Below are 20,335 nucleotides of genomic sequence, written 5' to 3'. Positions count from 1 at the left end.
GCCCTTCTTAAACAAAGGCACAACATTTGCTACCCTCCAATCTTCAGGCACCTCACCTGTAGCTGTCGATGATTCAAATATCTCTGCTAGGGGACCCACAATTTCCTCCCTAACCTCCCATAACGTCCTGGGATACATTTCATCAGGTCCCGGAGATTTATCTACCTTGATGCGCGTTAAGACTTCCAGCACCTCCCTCTCTGTAAAATGTACACTCCTCAAGACATCACTATTTATTTCCCCAAGTTCCCTAACATCCATGCCTTTCTCAACCGTAAATACCGATGTGAAATATTCATTCAGGATCTCACCCATCTCTTGTGGTTCCGCACATAGATGACCTTGTTGATCCTTAAGAGGCCCTACTCTCTCCCTAGTTACTCTTTTGCCCTTTATGTATTTGTAGAAGCTCTTTGGATTCTCCTTTGCCTTATCTGCCAAAGCAATCTCATGTCCCCTTTTTGCCCTCCTGATTTCTCTCTTAACTCTACTCCGGCAATCTCTATACTCTTCAAGGGATCCACTTGATCCCAGCTGTCTATGCATGTCATATGCCTCCTTCTTCTTTTTGACTAGGGCCTCAATCTCCCGAGTCATCCAAGGTTCCCTACTTCTACCAGCCTTGCCCTTCACTTTATAAGGAATGTGCTTACCCTGAACCCTGGTTAACACACTTTTGAAAGCCTCCCACTTACCAGACGTCCCTTTGCCTGCCAACAGACTCTCCCAATCAACTTCTAAAAGTTCCTGTCTAATACCATCAAAATTGGCCTTTCCCCAATTTAGAATTTTAACTTTTGGGCCAGATCTATCATTCTCCATAGCTATCTTAAAACTAATGGAATTATGATCACTGGTCCCAAAGTGATCCCTCACTAACACTTCTGTCACCTGCCCTTCCTTATTTCCCAAGAGGAGGTCAAGTTTTGCCCCCTCTCTAGTCGGGCCATCCACATACTGAATGAGAAATTCCTCCTGAATACACTCAACTTATTTCTCTCCATCCAAGCCCCTAATGCTATGGCTGTCCCAGTCAATGTTGGGAAAGTTAAAGTCCCCTACTATTACCACCTTATTTTTCTTGCAGCTGTCTGTAATCTCCTTACATATTTGCTCCTCAATTTCCCGTTGACTATTTGGGGGTCTGTAGTACAATCCTATCAAAGTGATCCCTCCCTTCTTATTTTTCAGTTCTACCCATATAGACTCAGTGGGCGAACCCTCGGATATATCCCCTCTCACTACTGCCGTGATGTTCTCCCTAATCAAGAACGCAACTCCCCCTCCTCTCTTACCTCCTGCTCTATCTTTCCTATAGCATCTGTACCCTGGAACATTGAGCTGCCGGTCCTGCCCCTCCCTTAGCCATGTTTCAGTAATAGCTATAACATCCCAGTCCCATGTACCCATCCATGCCCTGAGTTCATCTGCCTTGCCCATCAGACTTCTTGCATTGAAATAAATGCAGTTTAATCTAGACTTCCCTTGGTCTTTGACCTGCTTTCTCAGACCATCTGTCCGGTCATGTTTTGTACACTCTCCCTTACTGCCTTTTGTTTCTGTCACCACTTTACTTCCCACTGACTTCCTGCATCGGTTCCCATCCCCCTGCCACATTAGTTTAAACCCTCCCCAACAGCACTAGCAAACACTCCCCCTAGGACATTGGTGCCAGTCCTGCCCAGATGCAGACCGTCCAATTTGTACAGGTCCCACCTCCCCCAGAACCGGTTCCAATGGCCCAGGAATTTGAATCCCTCCCTCTTGCACCTTGCAGGACTCAATGACTGCCAACTTGTAAATTCCACCCAGTTGTTGCAGGCATCTTAAAACGTGTTGCACAATCCAAGCTCTCCAGTATTTTATCGAACAATTGTAGCAAGATTGTGACTATCCAAGTATTTGCTGTTTAAAATATTGCTTTTTTTGTCTAAATGGGATTTGATGATGGCTCAGATGCTCAAGTAGCTCAATATATACACATGTAAATCAAGTAAGATCAGACTTAATAAAATTGCCGAAGTTTATTAATATATGAGATACTGAGGTTTACCTGCTGGTTTCTAATTTAAGCCTTCCCAATTGCACACTCAAGGATCTGTGTACATTTTGGGAGTCATGAGACAATGTTGAACTAAGGGTGCTAACACCTGAGGTTGGCATCAGGTCCTCCATCACAGCGGTAGGCCGTTGAGTTTCAGAGTGAGATGGCTCATTGTGATTTTCATCGTCACCATCCTCATCATCTGCTTCTTCTTGGTCTGCAGCATCACTCCCAGAAGCGAGGCTGAAATGTGGTCTCAGTTCTGTATGAAGACAATATTAAGATAATACAGTATACAGTACTGTATAAACTCATTACTGTTCTGTCTGACAGCAGAAGGGCTATAGATATTTTTTTAAAAGTCCCTTTGAATTTCAAATTAGACTAAAATGAGTTTTTGGCCTGAACAATGACAATCAATGGTACATTCAATTATAGCTTCTTTATGCAAATTAAAATATATGTGGGGGACTTTATGTAAGTACTGTATTATATTAAAATATTTGGCTTATTAATCAACATTTTCAGCTTGACATCTCTTGACAATTATAATAAATATTATAAGGATAACTTTTTGCAACACTTAAGCGTAGAAATAAAGGCCAGGAATTTCCTCGGGGGTTCTGCCGATTGGCCATTGCAACTTTGGCAGAAATCCCGTTTGCACGTCTATCTGGGGTTTCCGACGATCTTCTGCCGAAGTTATGGCGATCAATTGGGAAAAGATTCGAGGAAAAATTCATGGTGAAAATAACTAGAAATACTTGTTATTGATCAAATATTTTAAAATCAATTTGAAGTTCATTGCTTGGTCTTATGTTCTTCCCTCTGCGCCAGCCTGTGTACTGTAGGGGCCCACAACCCCGCAAGGGAGTAGGCCAGGCAGGCATATGTACTTAGAGTACAATTCTTTGTTCCATATTACAAAAAGGATATAGAAGCACTGGAGAAAGTGCAAAAAAATGATACCAGAACCGATAGGGTACACCTATCAGGGAAGAGTGAAATGCACAACTGCAGTCTGGGTTGACTTTCCCTTTGGAAAAACTTGTGGCCTCCCCTCAGCTTCTCTCCACAGAGATACAAGCCTATGTCTGAGCATTCCATGATGGTCCAACATGCTGTGCCATTGTGCTTCAGTAAAAGTCAATCGTCAGAACTTTCAACTTATGCAGGGGTGTAAAACGAGTAATGTTGGGAAATCGGGTGGGTTGTATAATCAGGGGCCGATCCAATCTTGCCCATTTTACACCCCCGCCCAAGTTGTAAGTTCTGCCCAATGCTTCTATCATATACTCAATCAATTTATTAAAAAAAGCATCAACAAAAAATGCATTAATCACTATTAATACAAATAATGTTTTTGTTTAATTAACTGATATGATTTCGTACAAAGTGAGGTATCTTTTAAAAAAAAACATCCACCCAAAGAGCATTTTATTAGATTCTTTGTTGCACATCTGGTGATACTGGAAGTACTAGTTAGCTTAATTCTGAAGAGCACAATTACTGATGCTTGAAACTATGGAATTCTTAAATAGCCCAGACACCTGCTCCAACAACAATGACTCACCAGGTACAAGAATAGTAATAGCAGTCTGCACAGCTTTGCGAATGATGTTATCCAAAGCAAACATCCAGTGAGGTTTAATATTGTGAGTTCTCAGGACTTTATTTACCTAGTGTCAAGAAGTAAAAAATGAGCTTTTGTTAATATTAACTCTAATTCTTTTATCTCTACAGGAAAATGAAGATGATACTAAAATTGAGCCTATGCAGCAGGGCAGTAAAAAGATCAAAATGCTTGGATGTAGGTGGTCGGATTAACATGCAGATCCTTTAGTGTATCTTGTACACAGTGCTTTTATACCACAATGTTGACCACCAGTATGAAGTTTTCCTTTCAGTGTCATAAAAACATACAAAACAGCTCCCTGTTAATACTGAAATACAAAGAGAAAACGCACAGCAAGTTACTCAGTGCCCGAAAGAAGAAAGGTTTGCATTTTAGATGCAACACTTCACCAGAACTGGGTTCTCCAAAATGGTAATATTAATTCTCCTTCAGATGCTGATTAACCTTTTGTGCATTTCCAGCATTTTCTCATTTTATTCAAGTTTTTCATCATTTGATTTTTAAAAAATCTACATGAACACTGCCACCTTTGTGACAATTAGTGTAAACTAGCATAAAACTACACGAGTAGGAAATGCAGGTTGACAAGAGTTCCACTTTTATTGTGTTACGACTCGCCTTTTTCTCACCAAAAGAAACTGAAGCTGATGGAGGCTGTAAGGATCTTAGAACAGATTTAAAAAGTAGAATTGAATTACGCTGGTCACAATACAGTAGGCAAAGGTTAAGCATACATCATGTACGGAATCTATTGGTGAAGCTCCAATCATGGAGGCCTCCTGAGGGTTTGTAGTTGATCTAAACTTATCTGAATGAAGACAAAGTTCTAATGGTTAGCACAACAGATGTTGTGTTTATTTATTTTTTAAATTAAGCAATTAACTTCAAAATAGGCATGAAAGTGTAAAACATTACATCTGCAAATATACTTACCGAGCTGAGAACACATCAAAGCACTTAAATCTATCACGCAAGAGCAAGTTACCCTCTTATTTTGATACAGAATGTGTGACAAAACAAATCTGACACACATCTAGGCAAGTCAGATTAATGAAAATGTTAGATTAAACATGCTCACAAGGCTGTGCTGCCAATGATAGCCTTCCACAGATTTTGAGTGCAGTTTTACCTCAACATACAAAGTTCACTAATGGTCTCAGTTCTCTATCTGACTTGATGTAAGCTTACAGCTTTGCTTTTGTTTGTGTTCAACTTCCTTGTTGTGTGGAACTGAGTACCTAAAGAACAAGCTGTGTAACACCTTTCATGGGGTTTCTCCTGGCTAGTAGGAAATACAACTTCCCCCCAAAAACTTGAACGTGCTGAAATGATGTCTGTGTAACATGACATTTGGAAAAAGGAAAAAGCCATTAGGCTCAACAAGATCACCTGTTTTTCATATATCATTCCTAACTTCATGCTGCCAAACCCTTAAAAGGACAATGTACTAATAGGTATTCTCCTCCAATCTGGACAATGGCCAATTCATTTCTATGTGGTGATTGAATGAAGGAGGAATTATTTTGTGTGTACTGCTGGCTCCTTAAAAAAAATTTAAGGCTGATTAAGCTTATTTCACTGAATGTGAACTTTACACGCACGCACACACGCAAAATAACACTATAAACATGAAACGTTAATTTACTATCATACATCTGTCCACATTTGGGGATATGTTTGGATTGCCACTGCTCAGGGCCCCCATCCCTATAAAAAGAGCTGATACTCGAATCAAATGATCCCTGTCCCATGGCTGGGATCATGTTCCAATAGAAATAAACCCGAGACTCATTGTTGTGATTCGCTGACATTTGCTGCATCTCCCCCCACTTTCTATGTGTCATAAAATATTGAGAAACAGTTAGAGGCTGTGAGGGATCAGTCTTAGGGCACTGCTATAACTCCTCACAGTCCACCAACCATAACTGCATAAGCGTGAAGCATGGGGTGGGGGGGTGGGGGCGGTGGTAGTATAGTCATCCTCACAGATACATTGTGCATGTTCAGTGGGCAAGGAAGCAAAGCTCTACTTTTCAACCTAGTTGCTAGCAACAGTATTTGGGAGATTCACCTTCCATTCTGGGAGACTCCCAGACATTCCGGGAAGGTTGTCAGCCCGACTCTGAACTTTTTGGGCTAGACGTTCTGATCAGTGGGAATCATGCCGGATTGGTAGCAGCATGAGCTTTATGTCTGCCCATTTCTGGTGAGAACTAACCCTGGTGGATCTTCTGGGGTTCCGGTTCATTTAGATGTTGTTGGTGGGCTCGCTGCGGCATTTTTACACCACCATAGGTCACCTGCCTCAGACGGAGGAGGTGTGCAAGGAAAATGGCCCAGAGCTTGCTGCAGTGTAGTGTGGTTGATGGATGTTGCTGAAGGAATGTTTTCTTTTTTAAAATCATTCGCCTTGCTTAGTGCGATAAATCAACCCATGATCAACTGCGCTAGGCAATGCAGCCCTTCAATTTTAACCTCCTCCTCCCCGCTGGATGAGCATTCCAACAATGCTATGATATTAGTGACAGGAAACCAGTGGATGACACATTACCGCCGTTAATGTCTAATTTGAATACATTTGCCCAAATGTGTCAGAATGGCTCCCCGGCCCATCCCCCAACCTTGAGCTGCCCATTACCGCCCGAAATCAAGCTGTAGTGTTGCAGAAAATCCACCACTTTGTTTATCTTACAGCAAGGACTTACAATATACTACAACTAGAAGGCTTTAAACTGTAAGGTAGAAATGGAGTTAAACTAGCAAGTAACAAAAACATCATCGGGTAGAAGTGACTGCTGTCGATGTTATTGTGTGAACATTTAACGTGCTCGTATCAAATTCCTCCCTGCTATTTTAATGGAGGTGTGAGCCTATTTAAAAGTAAATGAGTACATTTACCCATTAAGCCTTCAGGGGAACTTGAGTGTATTTTGTGGAATAATCCATAAAACTAATATAAATATGCCTTTTTTTTTTAAAAAGAGAGGTAATTTTTTGGGTAAATGTTTTTACTCATCAAAGGTCATAAATATTATTCCTAGGAAATAGAACACGTTTCATTTCAGGCATCCAGGTAAATCATCTTTAGATGAATTGTGTTACTCTACCCTGCATCACTAATGTGCCTCAGCTCTAGCCTCAGAAAAGCACAGCCAGTTGCACCGCTGTGTGATTTTTAATTTTTCACATCAGCCATCCTGTGGCCTCTGATTAAAAGTACCACATTTGGTGCAGTTTTGTAAACCCATGTCCACTAGTAACTCGGCAGAGACTGCCCAAACTCATTTCATATAGGACCCTCACAGCCAGTAGAGACAGGGGGCATGATTCTAAAAAGGGAAAAACGGGTGGGGGCATTCAAAATTGCAACCATTTTGGATCCGCACCCAACCCGCCCACTTCCGGTTTTTACTGGGGCGGGATGAGGGGCGGGCGACCAACCCGCTCCCAGGAGGCGGGTTAGTGATTAAAACCGTTCAAGGAGGCTGCGGGCTTCCATTTTTCCAGAGTTTTCAATTTCAACCCCTGGGGCTGGGATTCCCTGGCCTTCTCGTTTACGCCACGTGAAAAGAGGCGCGAAGGCCCGAAAGTAACAGGGATGTGGCACAGGTTGTAGGCCCGGAGGAGCAGGAGTGCTTCCCTCAGGGCCCAACAAGCCTACCTGCAGCGACCCCCAACGATTGTGGACCCCCCCCCAACCCACCGATCTCTGCTCCCCCCCCCACAACGATCGCGGACCCCCGTGGTGAACCATGATGCAGACCCCCTCCCCATAATTGACCCCCGATTTCTCCCCCCATGACTGACTCGCCCCCCCTGCCGTGACCTCCATACTCACCGGTATCCCCGTGCCAACCCACGCCCCCCCATTCCATACAAACAAAGATTTACCTGAACATGCCCTCTCCCTGGCTGCTCTCCCATCCGAATGAGACCAGCCTGTCAATCAGGCCAGTCAGTCAGACGGCAAAACGACAAAAAAAAAAAAGTCCTTACGTCAAAATTGTAAGGATGTCCGGGAAACCCGTACTTCCGGGTTTCCCACCCGCAATTTCAACCCCCTGCCCCCTTCTCGGCTCGGAGTCAAAATCATGCCTCGGAACTTTCTCCCGAAAAATGTTTGTATGAAAATAAATAAATGAGAACTTACAGCTTCCTGGAAACCGAAGAGCACCACCTGAATCTGGTTAATGGCATGGCTGTCGAAGTCCAACTCCAGCTTCAGCCTAGAAAGGGTGGCTGAGATGATTTTGCGATCAGTTGATCGCACGAACTCCCGCAAACTAACAACAAGTGTACTGATGTGCTCAGATTTCAGTTTTGGTTCTTCAGAACCCTGTGAATTAAGAAAACAGGTAGAATATATTTCTTGCTTTCCAAAACTTGGCAAGTAAAGTTATGCATTTATAGGCGCAGATTTTCCTGTACTGGATCACCTGAGTGCAGTGCGTAAAGGAAAATTGGTTAGGGAATATCGCATGCCTTTAAGAAAGCCTGCTCAATTTTCCATCGATTAATTAACGGATAGAAATTCAAGCAGGAAAATTATGGGCATGCGACCCTCCTTGGACAGTTTTCCTCTCCGCTTGGTGTCCGGGTAATCCAATTCACCCAGTGCTGGAAAGGAAAATCTGTTCCAGGTATCCTGCCCCACAAATAACTAACACCAGAATGCCACCCTGAACATTCGTTATATATGGATGGCTTCAAGACGACACACCTGGCAACTGAAGCTCGGAACCAAATCGGCCCTCTGTGGCAAGTCTGTAGTATTCCATAACACTGTTGATGATTGAACAGCCAGTCTGACACACTAATGGAATGGGAGGGACGGACCAGTCACAAGGGGCTGGGATTCATCAAACTCTACTTCAGATAACATTGCAAATGAATGCCCTAATGAATATGATGGTCCCGGCTGGACAAGCAGCAAGAAACATACCAAATGACAGACCTTGTTGACAGCAGAAATTCTGTGGATGTGAAGGTGGAATAGGCCTGCGGGTGGCAGATGTAATTTAATGTATCTAAATGTAGTGATATACATGTGAGTGGAGCTAACACCAAGCATAAGAACATAAGAAATAGGAGTAGGAGATACGGCCCCTCGAGCCTGCTCCGCCATTCAATAAGGTCATGTCTGATCTTCGACCTCAACTCCACTTTTCCGCCCTATTACTCTGTACGAGTAATCTGCGTGGTTTTAGATGGTTAAATTTTTATCAGTATGCCTGCACACACCAGGGACTCCGCATGCGTTGGCTTTACCAACCTGCAGCTAAGCTCTCTGGACTTGGGCAGGTGAGGCGTGTCCTTATGGGGTGTTGGGGGAAAAGTGTGTATTCCATATGAGGCAAATAGAAACTCGACCTGTGTGGATTTTTCAGTAGCTTGGTTTGGAGACTCCCAAACATTTTGCTGTGTTTCCATGCATATCAGACATCAGACTAACCCAAAAAAATATATACGCAGGGTTGACTACATTTGGGAGTATCTTATCAATTAGATCCAAAGGTTAAGAAGTTTCAGCACATTTGCAGTGTATTTTACTTCAGTTTACTTGCAAATCTCCCGGCTGGGTCGTGCGACCAAGTATATGGAATTGAACAGTCAAGGAGCCGGATGACGGGGATTATGGTGCAGCACCTGGGTTCTGCTATTTGCTCCCACTGACTGCGCTACGAGTACAGGTTGGGTTCTTAATGGTGCCAGGGTTAATTAATCTGTACTTAACCATTTAAACTTATGCCAGCGCTGGCATTTTGTGGATAAGTTATTAGAGCCATCTTGAAAGAGGGGATAATGAAGTACCTTGATAGGTATACTATGCTAAGAGAGAATCAGCTTGGATTTTTGGAAGGGAGGTCTTGCCGAGCACATTTACTGGAATTCTTCAAGGAAATGACAGACCTTGTTGACAGCAGAAGTTCTGTGTATGTGAAGGTGGAATAGGCCTGCGGGTGGCAGATGTAATTTAATGTAGATAAATGTAGTGATATACATGTGAGTGGAGCTAACACCAAGCATAAGAACATAAGAAATAGGAGTAGGAGTCGGCCATACGGCCCCTCGAGCCTGCTCCGCCATTCAATAAGATCATGTCTGATCTTCTATCTCAAATCCACTTTCCTGCCCTGTCCCCATATCCCTTGATTCCCTTAGTGTCCAAAAATCTATCGATCTCAGTCTTGAATAAACTCAATGAGCATCTACAGCCCCATGGGGTAGAGAATGCTAAAGATTCAGAAACCTGAGTGAAGAAAGTTTTCTTCATCTCGGTCCTAAATAGCCATCCCCTTATCTTGAGACTATGACCCGTAGTTCTAGACTCTCCAGCCAGGGGAAACAACCTCTCAGCATTTAATCTGTCAAGCCCTCGAAGAATTTTATACATTTCAATGAGATTACCTCTCATTATTCTCTGGAATTTTAAAGATAGGCCCATTCTACTCAATCTCTCCTCATAGGACAACATCATCCCAGGAATCAATCTAGTGAACCTTTGTTGCTTCACCTCTAAGGCATGTATATCCTTCCTTAGGTAAGGAGACCAAAACTGTACACAGTACTCCAGGTGTGGTCTCACCAGAGTCCTATATAATTCCAGTCATGATGTGGAGATGCCGGTGATGGACTGGGGTTGACAATTGTAAACAATTTTACAATTGGTGTTGTAAAATTGTTTACTATATAATTGCAGCAAGACCTCCTTACTCCAACTCCCTTGCAATAAAGGCTAACATACCATTTGCTTTCCTAATTGCTTGCTGTACCTGCATGTTAACTTTCTGTGATTCATGTACAAGGACACCCCAATCCCTCAGAATACCAACATTTATTAGTCACTCACCTTTTAAAAAATATTCTGCTTTTCTATTCTTCCTGCCAAAGTGGATAATTTCACATTTCTGCACAATATACTTCATCTGCCATCTACTCGCCCACACACTTAACCTGTTATCCCTTTGCAGCCTCTTTGCGTCCTCCTCACAGATTACTTTCTAACCTAGCTTTGTATCGTTAACAAACTTGGATACATTACAGTCGGACCCTCATGCCTGCTCCGCCATTTGATAAGTTCATGGCTGATCTGTGATCTAGCTCCATATTCCTGCCTTTGGCCCATATCCCTTAATACTTTTGGTTGCCAAAAAGCTATCTATCTCACATTTAAATTTAGCAATTGAGCTAGTATCAATTGCCGTTTGCAGAAGAGAGTTCCAAACTTCTACCACCCTTTGTGTGTAGAAATGTTTTCTAGTCTCACTACTGAAAGGTCTGGCTCTAATTTTTAGACTGTGCCCCCTACCCCTAGAATCCCCAACCAGTGGAAATAGTTTTTCTCTATTCACCCTATCCGTTCCCCTTAATATTTTATAAACTTCGATCAGATCACCCCTTAACCTTCTAAACTCCAGAGAATACAACCCCAATTTGTGTAATCTCTCCTCGTAACTTAATCCTTGAAGTCCGGGTATCATTCTAGTAAACCTACGCTGCACTCCCTCCAAGGCCAAATATATCCTTCCTAAGGTGCGGTGCCCAGAACTGAACACAGTACTCCAGGTGTGGTCTAACCAGGGCTTTATATAGCTGTATAACTTGTACCTTCTTGTATTCTAGTCCTCCAGATATAAAGGCCAGCATTCCATTAGCCTTTATGATTATTTTCTGTACCTGTCCATCACATTTAATGATCTATGTACATGGACCCTTAAGTCTCTTTGGATCTCCACTGTTTTGAGCTTTTCACTATTTAGAAAGTACTCTGATTTATCCTTTTTAGGTCCAAAGTGGATGACCTCACACTTGCCTAACTGAAATCCACTTGCCGCAGTTATGCCCATTCACTTAATCTATTAATATCCCTCTGTAATTTTGTGCTTCCATCTACACTGCTTACAATGCTGCCTATTTTTGTGTTATCGGCAAAATTGGATATATGGCTCTCTATTCCATCATCCAAGTCATTAATAAATACAGTGAATAGTTGAGGCCCCAACACAGATCCCTGTGGGATACCACTTGTCACATCCTGCCAATTTGAGTACTTGCCCATTATCCCTACTCTCTGTCTCCTGCTGCTAAGCCAATTTCCTAATCAGGTCAATAATTTGCCCTCAATTCCACGTGCTTCAACTTTAGCTAACAGTCTCTTGTGAAGGACTTCATCGAATGCATTCTGGAAGTCCATATAAACAATATCCATAGACATTCCCCTGACCACTACTTTAGTCACCTCTTCAAAAAAATCAATCAGGTTCATCAGGCATAACCCACCCTTTACAAATCCATGCCAGCTCTCTCTGATCAGAGGAAAATTTTCAAGGTGTTCAGTCACTCTATCCTTAAGTATAGACTCTAGTAATTTCCCGATAACAGATGTTAGGCTAACTGGTCTATAATTTCTCACCTTTCTTAAATAGCGGAATGACGTGCAATTTTCCAATCTAAAGGAACAGTTCCTGAATCAAGAGAACTTTGGAAGATTATCATTAGGGCTTCTGCAATGTTCTCACCAACTTCCTTTTAAACCCTGGGATGGAAACCATCTGGTCCTGGGGATTTATCACTCTTTAGTGCCATTATTTTCTTCATTACTGTTAATTTGCTTATGTTAATTATGGTGAGTCCCCGTCCCTGATTCAAAATTAATTTCCTTGGGGTGTCCGGCATACTATCCTCTTCCTCTACTGTAAATACTGACGCAAAGTAATTATTTAACATGTCTGCCATTTCCTTATTTTCATTTACAATATCACCATTATCAGATTTTAAGGGACCCACATTGCTCTTGACCACCCTATTTTTCCTAATATAATTGTAAAAAAATTTTGTATTGATTTTGATATCCCGTGCAAGTTTCTAAGTTTCTTTTCATACTCCCTTTTTGTAGCTCTTACTATCTGTTTTGTCACCCTTTGCTGTTCTTTGTATCTCTCCCAGTCGCCAGGATCTGTGCTGTTCTTTGCATTTTTATATGCTTTTTCTTTTAGTTTTACGTTGTCCCTTACCTCTTTTGTCATCCATGGCTGTTTTTTTAGCATGTAGAGCTCTTGCCCCTTAGGGGTATAAACTGGTTCTGTATCATGTTAAATTCTTTTTTGAACACCTCCCATTGATCTTCTGTCATTTTATCCATTAACAGATTTGTCCAGTTTACAGTGAACAGTTTCTGTCTCATCCCATTGAAGTCAGCCCTTATGTAAATTTAGAATCTTAGTAGTCGATACGGGTTTCTCCTTTCAAACAACATTGAACTCGATCATATTATGTTCGCTATTAAATAAATGTTCACGTATCATTAGGCTGTTAACTAAATCTGACTCATTACTCATTATTAAATCTAATGTGGCCTGCCCCCTTGTTGATTCTAGGACATATTGTTGCAGAAAGCTGTCCTGAACACTCAAGAAATTCACTACCTTTCTCACATGAACTCATCTGCTAATCCAATAAATAATAATTCTAAAACAAATGGAAAGGAAGAGGGTAGAGTGAAAGGCAGCAATTATGCTTTAGGCTACAGGTAAAGGGAAAAATAAGTAATTCAATTAGGAGAGAGAACTAAAAAATGTGAGAAAAACAACATTAAAGCAGTGGGACAGGTGTGGGTGTGTGGCCCAAATAACCATTCTCCATAAAAATGCACGGAGTATAAGGAACAAATTCAATGAATTGCAGACGCAAATTCAACTTAAAGGGTACCACGGTAGCCATTACTGAGACATTAAAAGCACTCTGCCTTTGCTACATGCTTGTCTAATCTCTGCACTTATACACTCTGACACATCACAGCTGCTACCAGGGAGCCGATAAACAGCTCCCACTACAGTCTTAAAACCTTTTCTCTTTCTTAATTCTACCCATAAAGTCTCCACTGCCTGCTTACCTCTCGTTATATCCTCTCTTATCATTGAAGTAATTTCATCCTTAATTACTAAGATTATTCTCCCCCCTCTACCAGTTTCCCTATCCTTCCTGTAGACCTTATACGCTGGTATATTCAGTTCCCAGTCCTGACCATCTTGCAGCCATGTCTCAGTAATGGCTACCGTCGTAACCTTTAAGTTGAATTTGCGTCTGCAATTCATTGAATTTGTTCCTTATACTCTGTGCATTTGTATGGAGAATGGTTATTTGGGCCACACACCCAAACCTGTCCCACTGCTTTAATGTTGTTTTTCTCACACATTTTTTAGTTCTCTCTCCTAATTGAATTACTTGACATCTTTTATTTTTCCCTTCACCTGTAGCCTAAAGCATAATTGCTGCCTTTCACTCTACCCTCTTCCTTTCCATTTGTTTTAGAATTATTATTTATACTACCTTTTCCACCTGAGCCCTACCCCCCCCCCCCTGCCATTTACCAGTTTAAACTGCTTGTGACTGCCTATTTATACTTACTGCTAGGACCCTGGTCCCAGCCAGATTCACATGGAGCCTGTCCCAACGATACAGCTCCTTCCTGTCCTGGTGCCAGTGTCCCATGAAATGGAACCCCTCTTTCCCACACCACTCCTTTAGCCACGTGTTCACCTCCCCTATCTGCTTATCCCTACGCCAATTTGCACGTGGCTCAAGTAATAATCCAGAGATTATTACCCTTGAGGACCTGTTCTTCAATTTAGCTCCTAGCTTCTGGTACTCTCTGAACAGGACTTCTTGCCTACTCTTTCCTATGTTGTTGATACCAACATGGACCACAATGACTGGATCCTCCCCCTCCCTCTCCAATATCCTTTCAAGCCGGTTCGAGATGTCCCTCACCCTGGCACCTGGTAGGCAACATACCATGTGGGACTCTCGATCTTGCTTACAAAGGATGCTATCTGCTCCCCCGAATTATTGAATCCCCGACAACCACCACATCACGCTTCTCCTCATCCTCCTCCCTTTGGACAGCCTCCTGCTCCAGGGTGCCATGGTCAGCATTCTGGCTGTCCTTCTGACAGTCTTTATCCTTATCCTCACAGGTAGCAGGTACATTGTACCTGTTGGATAGGATCAGTTTCTGCAGATCCTTGTTCTCTATCTCACCTGGGTTCCCCTTACTCTGTACACTATCGGTCACACCAACCCTATTCTGATCCTGTACCTCTATACGAGGTGTGACCGAGGTCAGGAGCAAACTGTCCAGATACTCCACCCCCTCCCTTATGTGTCGGAGTGTCTCCAACTCGCACTTCAGCTCAATGACTCTGAGCTGGAGAGATTCGAGGCGGAGACATCTACTGCAGATGTGTTCGCTTGGGACATTCTCAATGTCCACAATCTCCCACATACTGAAGTCCAGACACACAACAGTCTATATTTTGGCAACATTGCAACTTCTTTTAATCTAATACTATCCTTAACTTCGCTAGTTAGCCAAGGTTGGATCACTTTTCCCGTGGAGTTTTTATTCCTCAAGGGAATGTATATTTGTTGAGAATTATGAATTATTTCTTTAAATTATTATAGCATCATAAGGTTTAGATTAGTTATGGAAAAGGACAAGGAGCAATCTAGAGTAAAAATACTTAATTGGAGGAGAGCCAATTTCAGTGGGTTGAGAGTGGATCTGGCCCGGGTAAATTGGAATCAAAGATTGGCAGACAAAACTGTAATCGAACAATGGGCAGCCTTTGAAGAGGAGATGGTTCAGGTACAGTCTAGGTACATTCCCACGAGGGGGAAAGTAGGGCAACTAAAACCAGAGCTCCCTGGATGACAAAGGAGATAGAGAGAAAGATGAAGCAGAAAAAGGGGCCGTATGACAGATGTCAGGTTGATATTATAAGTGAGAACCAGGGTGAATATAGAAAGTACAGAGGAGAAGTGAAAAAGGAAATAAGAGGGGCAAAGAGAGAGTATGAGAATAGACTGGCGGCTAACATAAAAGGGAATCCTAAAGTCTTCTATAGGCTTATAAATAGTAAACAGGTAGTAAGGGAGGTGGAGCCGGTTAGGGACCAAAAAGAAGACCTAAGCATGGAGGCAGAGGGCATGGTTGAGGTAGTAAATGAGTACTTTGCATCTGTCTTTACCAAGGAAGAAGATGCAGCCAAAGTCACAGTAAAAGAGAAGGTAGCTGAGATACTGGGAGGGCTAAAAATTGATAGAGGAGATACAAGAATGGCTAGCTGTACTTAAAGCAGATAAGTCACCAGGTCCAGATGGGATGCATTCTAGGTTGCTGAGGGAAGTAAGGGTGGAAATTGCGGAGGAACTGGCTATAATCTTCCAATCATCTTTAGATACGGGGTGGTGCCAGAGGACTGGAGAATTGCAAATGTTACACCCTTGTTCAAAAAAGGGTGCAACAATAAACTAGGCAACTATAGGCCTGTCAGTTTAACCTCAGTGGTGGGGAAACTTTCAGAAACGATAATCCGGGACAAAATTAAGTCACCTGGACAAGTGTGGATTAATTAGGGAAAGCCAGCACAGATTTGGTAAAGGCAAATCGTGTTTAACTAACTTGAATGAGTTTTCTGATGAGGTAACAGAAAGGGTTGATGAGGGCAACGTGATTGATGTGGTGTATATGGACTTTCAAAAGGCATTTGATAACGTGCCACATAATAGGCTTGTCATCAAAGTTGAAGCCCATGGAATAAAAGGGGCAGTGGCAGCATGGATACGAAATAGGCTAATTTTTTTTTAATTCTAAACAATTTTACAACACCAAGTTATAGTCCAGCAATTTTATTTTAAATTCACAAGCTTTCGGAGATTTTCTCCTTCCTCAGGCAAATGTTTCAAGAGCTCCTTGAAGCCTACGCATTTATACATATAGAACAATACATGGTGTTTACAGACTGCCCCTGCAACTGCCCGTTGCCAAGGCAATCACCGTGTTCAGACAGAGAGGTGTCACCTGCAGAACCCCCGAATACACATTCAACAAAAAAACAAACAGGGAAAAAAAACAGAGAAAAAAAACAGAGAGAGGCAGAAACATCCGGAAGGCAGAGAGAGCCAGCAAATGACCCATTATATTAAAAACAGATAACATTTGTTCGCTGGTGGGGTAATGTGTAGCGTGACATGAACCCAAGATCCCGGTTGAGGCCGTCCTCATGGGTGCGGAACTTGGCTATCAATTTCTGCTCGACGATTTTGCGTTGTCGTGTGTCTCGAAGGCCGCCTTGGAGTACGCTTACCCGAAGGTCGGTGGATGAATGTCCATGACTGCTGAAGTGTTCCCCGACTGGGAGGGAACCCTCCTGTTTGGCGATTGTTGCCAAAGAACCCTCCTGATTGGCGATTTTAATTCGTTCATGGGATGTGGGTGTTGCTGGCAAGGCCAGCATTTATTGCCCATCCCTAATTGCCCTTGAGAAGATGGAGGTGAACCGCCTTCTTGAACCGCTGCAGTCTGTGTGGTGAAGGTTCTCCCACAGTACTGTGGGTAGGGAGTTCCAGGATTTTGACCCAGCAACGATGAAGGAACGGTGATATATTTCCAAGTCGGGATGGTGTGTGACTTGGAGGGGAACATGCAGGTGGTGGTGTTCCCACATGCTTGCTGCTCTTGTCCTTCTAGGTGGTAGAAGTCGCGGGTTTGGAAGGTGCTGTCGAAGAAGCCTTGGCGAGTTGCTGCAGTGCATCCTGTCGACAGTACACACTGCAGCCACTGTGCGCCGGTGGTGAAGGGAGTGAATGTTTAGGGTGGTGGATGGGGTGCCAATCAAGTGGGCTGCTTTGTCCTGGATGGTGTCGAGCTCGTTGACTGTTGTTGGAGCTGCACTCATCCAGGCAAGTGGAGAGTATTCCATCACACTCCTGACTTGTGCCTTGTAGATGGTGCAAAGGCTTTGGGGAGTCAGGAGGTGAGTCACTCACCGCAGAATACCCAGTCTCTGACCTGCTCTTGTAGCCACATTATTTATGTGACTGGTCCAGGAAACAGAGAGTAGTGGTGAATGTTTGTTTCTCGGGCTGGAGGAAGGTATACAGTGGTGTTCCCGAGGGGTCGGTACTAGGACCACTGCTTTTCTTGATATATATTAATGACTTGGACTTGGGTGTACAGGGCACAATTTCAAAATTTGCAGATGACACAAAACTTGGAAGTGTAGTGAACAGCAAGGAGGATAGTGATAGACTTCAAGCGGATATAGACAGGCTGATGGAATGGGCGGATATGTTGCAGGTCTTTATAATTAGGGGCATAGAGCACAAAAGCAAGGAAGTTATGATGAACCTTTATAAAAAATTGATTCGGCCACAACTGGAGTATTGTATCCAATTCTGGGCAACGCACTTTAGGAAAGATGTGAAGGCCTTACAGAGGGTGCAGAAAAGATTTACTAGAATGGTACCAGGCATGAGGGACTTCAGTTTCGTGGACAGACTGGAGAAGCTGGGGTTGTTCTCCTTAGAGCAGAGACAGTTGAGAGGAGATTTGATAGAAGTGTTCAAAATCATGAGGGGTCGAGACAGAGTAGTTGGAAGGAAACTGTTCCCATTGGTGGAAGGGTCGAGAACCAGAGGACACAGATTTAAGGTGACTGGCAAAGAACCTAAGGCGACATGAGGAAAAACTCTTTTACGCAGCGAGTGGTTATGATCTGGAATGCACTGCCTGAGGGGGTGGTGGAGACAGATTCAATCATGGCCTTCAAAAGGGAATTGAATAAGTACCTGAAGGGCAAAAATTTGCAGGGCTACGGGGAAAGGTCGGGGGAGTGGGACTAGCTGGGCTGCTCTTGCAGAGAGCCGCCTCGGGCTCAATGGGCCAAATGGCCTCCTTCTGTGCTGTAACCATTCTATGATTCTAAATGTTCGCCACTGATTATCGGCCATTACATCTTTTAATCCAATTCCAAATCTACCTTATACCTACGTAAATGGCTTTGTTTAAATTTAAGACCCTAGTTTCGGACTTAACTACATCACTCTCAAACTCAATATGAAATTCAATCATATTATGATCACTCCGCCCCAGAGGATCCTTAACTAAAAGTTTACGATTTAACCCTCTTTTATTACACAATACTAGGTCTAAAATAGCCTGTTCCCTCATTGGTTTCTCGAGCATGTGTATACCCATGCAGGGTTCAGAGCTTAAGATTGTTGAGCGGCAAAGGGAGTTAGGTGTGATTGTACATGAATCTCTTAAGGTTCACGATCAGTAAGGTTATAGCAAAAGCAAATAAGAGTATTAGAATGTATTGCTCGGACAATCCAAAACAAAACAAACTGCACTATGCTGTCCTTGTAGAAGACCTTGGTTAGGCCTCATCTAGAATACTGTGTCCAGTTTTGGTCCTTTCACTTGGTGAGTGATATAGAGGCCCCTGGAAAAGGTTCAGAAGAGGGCCACTAGACTGATACCTCGCTTAAAGGCCCTTAGTTATCACAACAGGCTTAGAGAGGTGGGACTTTTTTTAATTTGGAAAATTTGGACTGCAAGAACATTTAATTGAGGTCTTTAAAATAATTAAGGATTAGACTCTGTCTCTGTAGATAGATTATCTTTAGTTGGATAGATTAGGGAAGACCAGGAGGGGGAATGGGGGAAGTCATGCATACATTACACAAGCATTGAACCGGGCTAGACATCAATAAGTTTTTCTTTTTGCAGAGGGTCAACGTGCTCTATCGTGCATTTAGTATGGATTTACTGCAGGGGAGTTGGACGAGTGCTTAGCTATGGCCGATATCGCAGCATACAAAATGTAGGTGGGGCATTGGTCGCTGGTCTCCTGGAAATTGTTTTGACTGCCTTTGTGAGTCAGAAAGGAATTTCCCGGATTCGTTCTGTACATAAATGATGTGGAGCTGGGCACAGAAACAAAGCTGCCTAAGTTTTCAGATAACATCAAATTGGAGGGAGGTGGTCAAACAATAAACTGATTGAAACTGCCACTAACTCCACAATGAGTGGACACAGGCTCAAACTTAGATGAGGAAAGATGAACAGATAGTTTTTTAAAAATTCATTCATGGGATGTGGGCGTCGCTGGCAAGGCCAGCATTTATTACCTATCACTAATTGCCCTTGAGAAGGTGGTGGTGGGCCGCCTTCTTGACCCGCTGCAGTCCGTGTGGTGAAGGTTCTCCCACAGTGCTGTTAGGTAGGGAGTTCCAGGATTTTGACCCAGCAATGGTGACATATTTCCAAGTCAGGATGGTGTGTGACTTGGAGGGGAACGTGCAGGTGGTGGTGTTCCCACGCGTCTGTTGACCTTGTCCTTCGAGGTGATAGAGGTCGCGGGTTTGGGAGGTGCTGTTGAATAGTTTGAATTCAACTACTTTCCGCAGAGAGCGGTGACTGTATAGAGGGAAGCAAATAGTATGGAAAATTTAAGGGAGATTTGAATGAAAATTTGAAGTAGTGGATAATTGAGACATATTACTTTTTGGGACTGGCCAGATGGACTTCATAGTCTTTTCTGATAAAGAACGTTGCTATTTTTAAGCTTCAGATTGAGTTTAAGTCACAGACCGATATGTCCAACTTGAGCTAAGGCATATCGTTAGGCTCTTCTTTCACATTTAGATGGAACCCCAGAGAGTGGTTCCACACTGAGTAACTTAAAACAAATTTCTCACAGCTTGAAGTGATGATAAGATGTGAGGAGCTATTCAATGAGGAGAAGGAGCGGTGCTTAAAAATGATTGGCCTCAGGGGGAAAAAATACTCCATTCCAGATTTATATGGC

At 42.9% G+C, this 20,335-nt stretch overlaps 1 protein-coding gene across 1 annotated transcript in view; it reads right to left on the bottom strand.

Moving 5' to 3' along the window:
* The window catches only part of map3k5 (mitogen-activated protein kinase kinase kinase 5), a 180,746-nt gene that overhangs the window by 12,510 nt on the left and 147,901 nt on the right, over positions 1-20,335 (bottom strand). Inside the window, exons 23-25 of the mRNA XM_067984803.1 lie at positions 7,831-8,016; positions 3,618-3,723; positions 2,054-2,306 (exon numbers count right to left, since the gene is read on the bottom strand). Of these exons, the coding sequence (XP_067840904.1) occupies positions 2,054-2,306; positions 3,618-3,723; positions 7,831-8,016 (545 nt within the window). The remainder of the gene's footprint in view (positions 1-2,053; positions 2,307-3,617; positions 3,724-7,830; positions 8,017-20,335) is intronic.

The sequence above is a fragment of the Heptranchias perlo genome, chromosome 5 (assembly GCF_035084215.1).
Source record: "Heptranchias perlo isolate sHepPer1 chromosome 5, sHepPer1.hap1, whole genome shotgun sequence".
Taxonomy (NCBI): Eukaryota; Metazoa; Chordata; class Chondrichthyes; order Hexanchiformes; family Hexanchidae; genus Heptranchias; species Heptranchias perlo.
This window is presented reverse-complemented; position numbering and strand designations above follow the sequence as displayed.